Source organism: Calliopsis andreniformis, chromosome 4 (assembly GCF_051401765.1).
Source record: "Calliopsis andreniformis isolate RMS-2024a chromosome 4, iyCalAndr_principal, whole genome shotgun sequence".
In the NCBI taxonomy this organism is placed as follows: domain Eukaryota; kingdom Metazoa; phylum Arthropoda; class Insecta; order Hymenoptera; family Andrenidae; genus Calliopsis; species Calliopsis andreniformis.
In genome coordinates, this window is record NC_135065.1 from 9,039,749 (window position 1) to 9,049,239 (window position 9,491).

Genomic DNA, 9,491 nt, shown 5'->3' on the forward strand with positions numbered 1-9,491 from the left:
ACATTTATGAATTATATCATGAAGAAATTAACAACTTAAAAAAAATAGAAAGTTTAAAAAGTGTTAAAAAACATTCTATGTCGGTTTAAAATTTTCCATTTTTTTCTTTCTTTTTGTAGAAGAGGAGGATAGTAGTTAGCAATATCGATTATTAATTATACAACTTCAACGACTTATTAAATTAACGCGTATTCTTAACATCTTTCCAAAACTGAGTAAAACGTAATTCCATTCTCATTATCCCCAATAACGTACTTCCATTAATCCTTCAAAGAGCTGCTAGGATAACAATAGGAGCAACTGTCTGTTCTCTTACATTTTGAGGTAATAACAGCTTAATTAATCATTCCAAGCAACGAAAACGCTGACGCAATGTTGAATCAATTCTATTGTTTTCGTTCGCCTTGATTGACGATTGAATAATTATATTTGAAATTAATTGCGTTAAAACGTAACATGAAATGTCTAATGCACCGCGATAAGATGTTTTCCTTTGTTCCCTCGCTTTCAGATAGCTTTTTAATTAATTAGAATAATAATTCAAAGAAGAATTTCTCCGTACGTTTTATAATAATTAATTATACATATGCATATCTCCATGTGGGACCTGTAATTAAATAGATTTTAACGCGATCTCCATAACGATAGCTATTCAATTAGCCCCCGATGCAACGAATTTTCGTCGCTAATTAACGACTAATAATATTAAACGTGCGATTATTTGCAACGTCCCCTTGCGTTTCAAGGTGGCGGCTGCTTAATTGTTCACGACGAAAACCGCGAATTATGCGATCAGCCTGATAAAACCCAGGCCCATCGGAGCGGCTTAATTGTTACGCGTAATCCTGCACCAGCTTTCCATCCGTCGCACGAAGTGCATCGCTCCTCAGCCGTGTGCACTCGAGCAGCGATGGTACATATTAACTATATCATAGTTTGCAATTTCTAATTGATGCAAACACCACTATGTAGGCTACGAACGAAGAAATGTTCCCTCTGACGCAATTACCATGGACTATGCTAATTTTCCAGTTACACATTTACATATTTGCGTTGGAGAGTTTCAATAATTGCATCGATTTTTGTGGAAAGGTATTGTGAGTGGGTACGTGTGAACGTTAAATAATTACAACTCCATCGAATGATAATATCTGCATACCATATTTATGCAGAATTTAAATGGCATTGAAACGTGATTAAATTAAGCATAAAACATTAATATTTATACGAGGTGATAAATATTATTTTCAAGGTAGATTTCGAGTGATCATAAGTAGCCTTGGGAGGAGCTTATATTATCTGTCGATGAACTTCTCTTGTCATGGACAAGTGGCTAGTTAAAGAAAATGACAGTATTTTTCCTTCGTATAGTGATCAATTTAAAAGACAGTGGCTTGGAAAAATAATACTGAAACGTTTTATGTAATCAATCAAATAATAAATTGCTATAATAACTAATTAAACAGAAATTTGTAAAGATGATATTTTTGTAAACTAATTATAATACTCATATAATATTTAATGAACGAAGGGAATAGAGTAATACTTCAGCAGAAGATCCATAGAATATCAATGAGAAAATCGCTGTTTTAGGGAGAGCGTTTCGGATGAGTCGACACTTGCTTCATTTCCATACGCTTCTGTACCTGAAAACACAGAGGGGTGCCGAAATTGGTTTAATTGGCCAGATTGCCGTCGCTTGGACGGTCACTCGATAGTGTATCGCACACTTAACCCGGGAGAGTTCAATGGAAGTGCTTTCATTAATTTTCTGGCCCACCCTTTTGGCTGTCGACTCGTTCAATGGGAGAATATTCGTGTTGAGTGTGTACGTGATTGTGAAACGGATGCTTCAATGCGATTATATGGTTACCCAAAGACCGTCCCCATGAAATTTAACACGACTCTATATTTATAATAATAAAACTAAAATATATTAATATCAGCAAGTAGAATCATGCTACAAAATTTCTAACATCTGTCGTCGAACACCTTGCGCATAGAAAATTATTCAATGCAATTTATTCTATCGTTAGCAAAAAAATGTTTTATTAAATTTGTAGTAAAGAATCCTCCACTATTAAGTATATTATTCGAAAGACATTTGTACCTGTCTAGATAACCATTAATCACTGTTTCCTTTCTCTATGTTACAGGTGAGTTGAAATCGTTGTCCTTACCGAGAAGCTTTCCGCCAGAGATAACGGTGCAGGAGCATGACGAAGGTAAAGATACGAACAGCTGATCAGCTACAAAGCTGATCGCCATTTAGCTACGAACTCTATCTCACACCAGACACAGGATGTTAATTATAAATGTGATTGTTCCGCGAGAACGCTTCAGCGTGTTTCCTTGATAATCGTGGGTAAATTCAAAGGAGTCGATGAACAGGGGCTTTGAATGCTTTGGCTAGTGTTGTATGAACACGCGTCAGCCTTGGGAACCGATGCGAGAAAGAATTTTAGCCATGATATTAAATTTGGAAAATGTTAATCCCGAGGGAATTTAAAATGAAGTTATACGCATGACAGCGAAATTGCGCGAAAAATTCGAGACGAAAATTTCATTCTTGATGAACGTAACGAATTTGTATTTTTGTTAATTGCTAGCTTTTCTGGGATTATAATACTATTACAGCTACGTTAGACATTTATTGCATAAAAATACTTCGTTTCATATATAATGATTCAGATTAATTTTTTATTCGATTTTTCTTGCTTCATTTTTATATTTTTCCTTTTTCTTAAAAACGAATCTGGTAGCTCATGGGTTATGAAATTTTTTTAACAAGACAACTTGTTTTCATTAATACAATACTGTGGGTGACGGGAGAAAAAAATTCATCAAGGAGAATTAACATGAATTAGGGAGAAAATGAAGCACGTCTAGGGTCTGGTGGAAATTAAGTGAAATTGATAGACGTGAGAAAGGGCAAAGTGAAACAATTCAATTTTAAGGAAACACGCTGCCATACAATTTGCAAGTTTTTTGTTCATTTTCTTCATTTATTACTAGTTTTCTTCTTTCTTTATTTTTCACTTGAACCGGAATGAAGATTAATGTGAAAATTGATTTGAGCGATAGAACAATCGTGTTGGCGTTTTATTATTCATGGCTTTTATGATGGAGGAAACTAGCGGTGCTTTATGAGACGTAGACTACTGAGGAGCATTAAAATTGTCCTCGGTACTTACGCAACGAGACTGATTTTTCCATCTAATTTACGCTCAGATCTCGCTCAGATCAGTTCTCTGAGAACGTAAAACACCTGGGCCATGGAAAGAACAAAAGCATCGTGAAACAGCGCCGTTATATTCGCCAGACTTTTCATTCATTAATATTTCTAACAAACAGACAAGTCACTTTTTAGAACAGCAAACGGAAGCAATATCTTCCGTGAGGAAATTGAATCCTCTTGTCAGGAAATTTCAGTGAGCCTTTGCAACTAATAAACGCAGAGACAATATTTCTCTTGCATAATGGAGCATTAATATAAGCTCGTAGAAATTTTATTTTCCAATGATTTTTCGGTGGAGATCGTGATTTCAATAATTTATAAGGGTTATTTTTATATTTTTTACTGAAAGTAATACATCTATAAACTAGAAATTATTAATCAGTATAAATTCTTTATAACTGCTTTTTTATTTTATGAAGAACAATTCTTTATATTATTTATTATATGATTGTTATTACTACAGAATTTCCCATAGACAAACTTTCCTCCTAAAGCGCCATCAACTTTGGGTGAACATCAACCCTAAAAGGCAAGGCCAGACGTAGTCAGAATCGCTCGTAAACCCGCGAGGATCAATTAAGGAAATGCCTTGAATGGTTTCATCATTGATCCGCGTCGAAATGTCACCCTCGACGGGAATTAGCTTCCACGAAATTGTCTCCTTCCCGAGAAGCCAGGACTTCGCTAGATCCTATTCGAAATCCCTCGGTCTTGACTCGAGTCTGTGCTTTAAAGCAATTTTACCACTGCGTATTATTTCACGTCACGAAACTGAGGTGAATAGCACAGCAGCTTTCAGAGCATTAAACAAAACAGAAAGCGTGTTCGCGTGAGAAAACTGCTTTCGTTGGCGACAGGAGTAACGAGAGAATGTAGAAAGCAGGGTTAATGACAGATGTGCGATATCATTGAAGCAAGGAAATTGTCTTGCTGCTATCGATCGGACGCAGGTGAAAAGTTTGCGAAACTTCTCGTTTGGTGACTGTGCCTCGTGTCAGAGTTTCAGATAACTCGAACTTTGGAACTCCTCGAGGAGCTGAACTATTTGACAGCTTTTGCAACTTGGAGATAAAATGGAACAATGATCTATGAGATAACTAAATACGAAGTGGACGATTCTAATTTCAGTTTCTAATAGATTTCTGATATTGCAGTTTCTCGTGATAGAATCTCAGCTGTGATAGTACACATTTTTGGTATTGATATAGTCCTCAAAATTATTTTTAGTCTTCTTTTCGTTACTTCATTAAACGTCAATGAAAAATTTGTACAGTCGGTTTAGCGCGTGCAAAGTGGCGATGCAAAGGCGAACACGAGTGCGACTCGACCCGACTTCATCGGAGAACCGGGTAACTTCGCTTTTTGCGGGACTCGTTAAACTTGTCCCAGATTTCGAGTGCTATCTGAATCGCAGATGGTAGTCGACTCCTTCAATTCTGAGCAATTTCTGCGTAAAAGATTGCCTGGGAACTAGTGAAACACGACATGCAATTTTAATATTAATTGAGATAATTTTAGCCTGATATCTCAGTACAGAATTTTCTATTTTTTTGTCAGTTGAAAATAATAGAAATTTTTAAAATATTCAGATAACTCCTGCTACGTTTCTGTAAAAGAATTTTACTTGCCCTTAGAATTGCAGTTCTCCTCATTTTCATTAAAAATTTATGAATGATTCGAATGTTAGGCGAAAATGTTCACCTCATTAATTTGTAAGGTTCCTCCATATCCTCAGTGCCCCCCAAATTTTGCTTTATCGCTGCGTAGACCATTCTGCTCCAACTTTACACAGAAAGTTCCCTGCAAAGCAGGTCGCGCGTCCAAGTTTCACGAAACATTACAGTGTTCGTTGTATAACTTTTGCTCGCATGGAAATTAGTTCTTGGCATGGGTCCCGAGGAGACGCCACGACGATTTCATTGATGTAACTTGGGGCAGAGAACTTGGGCCACTGTTACTACTCTCCCATGGCAATGGAATTGGAATTTTCGCTGAGCTCATTACGGCGAACACATTCAATTTTTCGAATTTATGTAATCTTCCGGTTTGAACAATAGTACCTTAACTTGGTTCTTAACAGTCGTATGGTCTACATATCATAGTGCGATAGGAGGAAGAGAAAATAGGAAGAACAATGGATCATTAAAAATATGGGAATTAGTGTACTCAATTTAAGGTATTTTTATTTGCCTGGAAATTCTTTAGTTACATAAAATCTAAGTAGCATGAAATTTTAAAAAACTTAACTAGTGAAATTTATGTTAATCTTGAGTGATGCAGTATAGTCCATCTCCATGTAGGATGATTTTAAAGAAAGGATACAAAATGAAGAAAATAGTCGTATATCGTTTACAGAAAGTGTATTCAATTACTTTATTAATTAATTATTTAGTACACTAAATATATAACTTCAAAGCACTGTATGGACGTGTTAGGAAGGTATCATATAATCCATGTACCAATGATTGAGATATCTTACTCAGCAGGAGAGTTCCATATCCACACCCTCCTTTTATAAGACTTTCATAAGACTTTCTTGTACTCCGAGCACCTTTCTCCAGGTGCTAAAATTACCCGCGCCGTCGTAAAAATAACCATCCTCGATTCTCTCATCTCGCCAAACGTGCTTCGGCCTCGGTTGGTCCCTTCAAAAGCCACTCGAAGCGTGTTCTATCTCTCCGAGTTAACTTCTTGTTTTGCCATTTTTCATCACACTAACAAAATCAGTTACTCACTTTGTTCACACCTTCATACGTCGTTTTTTCACATATTTTAGAGTGTAAATTCATCCCTGAAGTATTCATTACCTACGAATCACCTTGTATCACAAATTACTTATAAATCCTGTATCTAGCTCCTAAAAAGTCACATAGTGCCTAGATTTACTACACTATACTCTAAAATTCTCTGCCTCCACCCTCACAATGAAACATACCAGCCATGTATCAGCCATTGATGAAGACTCACTTGCTCAGCCAAACAGCTAAATTCCACCAACTAGCAATGCATTCCAGAAGCATTGACTACATATGTATGAATCACAAATCTCTATTCACTTCACAAGAAGTCAACAAACGCCTAGACTCACTATATACCCACAAATCCCGCCTGAAACTCTCTGTCTCCACCCCCACGATCCAGTAAATCAGCACCCACGTATCAACAATTGATAAACAGCCACTTGGTCAGCCAAACAGCCAAATTCCACCAGCCAACAATGCGTCGCGGCGTTCAGCAGCGTCGCCCTGGCTATTCGTATCCGTGACCCAGCAGATCCGTCTCGGAGTCGCGTTGCAGAGCACGCGTCTCACGCTCTCACCCAAAGCGATATTGTCACCCAGGCCTCGGCGATCCGACGAGCATTGTTAACCCGTATTTATGACGCGGCATGGCCAGCAGCCAGGCTAATGCGCCAAAGTTACGTCGTTCTACGTTGTCGTCTGATGCGGGTGAAGTGCATCGGGGCCAGTCGTGTGTGTACGTGTCACGCGCGTATGTAGGTCGCCACGCAAGCAGCAGGAATTTTGGAATCCGCGAACCCGCCTTCCTGCCCATATTTCATCCTGCACCCATTACTGGGCGAGCCAGAGCTGCTCGTGGATCGTGGGGTTCGCATAACTCGAGGGAATTCATCTTGAGGACTTATGCCTGATCGCTATTAATCTGTCGTGATGAAGAGTGTCGCGGTAAGAGAATTACGCGGGAGAGAGGGTTGGAAGGTGAGGAAGCATTGGGAGGGGATCGAGGAGGGATTGAGGGGTAGTTGTGGTAGGTTTGAGGTGGTTTGAGCAGTCGAGGATCTTGAGTTTTGGAGGTTGTCGGAGGTAGGATTGCAGTGGGGTTCTGGGAGGCTTCAGAGGGTTGGGGTTGGGGGAGGTTTGAGTATTCTGGGGTCTGAAATTTTGGATATGGAAGGAAGGCTGATTCAGAGGGTTTCTAAAGATTAGAGTTAGGGTAGGTTTGAGACGGTTTGAATATTCGATGCTTTGCAATGTTGGGAATTTTCAGCAAAATTTTTTAATTAAATATTGAAGAGTTTTAACATTCTTGATTCAAATCTCTGCAATTTCAGATTTCTTGATATCCATTGAAATCTTTAAAGTACTAGAAGCCCTTTCCATAGTCCTGGAAGTATTAACAGGAATAGAAACTTTTAATTGATCTTGAATTCCATGTCTGCAGATTCTTCAAAGTAGACAGGGTTAACGTAAGAGAAATTAATATTACTCATTAATCTCTAATAGCTTATATTGCACCTTCTATAAATGTATTAACCTCCAAACTCTGTCTTAAATACTCCCATCTCTCTCGCTCATTGGCCTCGCTTTTGATCACCTCCTTATTCACGTTGCTCCATTTGCGTTACTCTATCGAGTTCCCACCTTGTTGTTCCATTTAGATTCCAGCCGTAGCTACATCAAACGTGAAGGTAATTTCGTAGGTGTCAACGGGTCAAGTGCTGAAGCAATGTCGACCAGCAGGAAGAGAGCACTTAGCGTAGAATAATAAGGAACCTCGTTACAGTAACAACGAACGGCTGAGTCTGCAGAAAATGTCTAATCGTGGAGGAAGTCACGGTTAATCGTAGCTGTTTCTGTTTGCTATTGTTACCTAGATCCGTACGTTCCTTTTACAAGCCATTACTTCCACCATATTTCTATTAACGAAATTAATGAAACCTGTAACAAAGCTCAACATTTTCTAATTTAACAATATTCTCAGTTTCAATGTAAAGAAGTATTTTAAACGAGCATACCTACTCTTGAGTGCATACTTCAGTAATCCTGACACTATAATCTCACAAATATTCGAATATTCAAGTCCATAAAGTCTCTAAAAATCTTTCTCAACCAGGCCCATCTATTTCCTGAAAATCATGCAAATGAGTGAACCTAGTCCCCACCTCCGACACCCCCCGTTTTCAGTAGCTGCACCTCACAGCAGAGTATTCCTTTCAAGGAAACCAACACTCCAGAGATATTCAGTTACACAGTTTCACCACTGAAGAACAGGCATTCACGAAAGCGTTCGAGAAGTTTTGCTACACACCGTATCCCTTCGTGCCCTGTTCCTCGAAGAATAAAGGCACAATAATCAGAGCTTGGCAAGAAACGCGACGTGGAAAGCGTGCAAAAGCCACCCTCGAAACTCCAAAGAAACAGAGACCTGTATCTCCCGTGTCAAAGTTCTAAGTGGACACCATTTCGTGGAAAACTCTTTCTTCTAGCTGATAGAACTTACATGTAACTCTGCAGGGATCTATCCCTAGGTCCTGCCAAGGGCCAAGGACTCAGGGTGCTCGTGGTGTCACGAAGTAAACATATTTTCGCGTGTAGCCCCCATTATCCTCGCCATTCGCAGCATTGCTGGCTCCGCGGAGATTGCAGAGGCAATCTTCAGAAATTGCACAACTTGGGGACGAGGAGTCCCTCGTCCAGGCTCTCTGCGCCATTTATCAGGCGGCATCGACGCGCAATTCCCTGTACGAACTTCGCTGGTTCGTTTTGGTTCATCGGTCGTCGATCGATCTGCGTTTTTGCCCAGCTTCTTTGCCCAGGCATGGACTCTGGCCTGAATATGATTTTGAGTGCGTTTTTAGTCGCCACCATTTTTAGCATTTTTCGCTTTGCGTTTTTCCCTCGCGGTTTTCGCGTCTTCCACAAATTTGCATGGATTTTAATGCTACATGCTTCCAAAAGGAGACTAAATCTCCCACCTTCAGACTATTTTAGAAGCCCCGCTAAATCTGTAGCCCCCAGAATCTCGTCCAGTTTAATGGATCGATTAAACGTAGGTATCTCGTATAATCCTCCGAGTTTAATCTCGTCAAGGACCCAAACCAACCAAATTAACGCAAATGTAAATACTCCCTGGTTGCGCGCGCGCGAGGGGAAGAAATTGCCGCGATTAACGTGTTCCTCGGCAGTTCGAGAGGGTCTCTTCGAGGACGATTTTCCATCGATAAAAATCGCGAATACCTGAGACGATTCGTGCCGCGACCAGTTCCCTACCTGCCGCTTTATAAATTGCTGTCCTCTCTTTCTCTGTTCCTCTCGCGGCCAGCCTTCGCCGCGATTTCTGACTCACTAATTAATAGGAGAGCGATTTTTGCGCGGAAACGAGTACGCGTTCGGTGTCCACGCGAGACCAGCTGGCAGCGGTTTTATTCAAATTTAGTAGGACGTCGCGGGTATCGGGGTATCGATTGAATTTTTTACAACCCATAAAATTTTATATCTGTCGATGCACATGC

The 9,491-nt window shown here is 39.6% G+C and overlaps 1 protein-coding gene across 1 annotated transcript in view; it reads left to right on the plus strand.

The window, feature by feature from the left end:
- The window catches only part of LOC143178522 (uncharacterized), a 172,674-nt gene extending 170,274 nt beyond the window's left edge, over nt 1–2,400 (plus strand). The window contains exons 5-6 of the mRNA XM_076377246.1: nt 2,157–2,225; nt 2,273–2,400. Of these exons, the coding sequence (XP_076233361.1) occupies nt 2,157–2,225; nt 2,273–2,400 (197 nt within the window). The remainder of the gene's footprint in view (nt 1–2,156; nt 2,226–2,272) is intronic.
- Nucleotides 2,401–9,491: the final 7,091 nt, after the last annotated feature.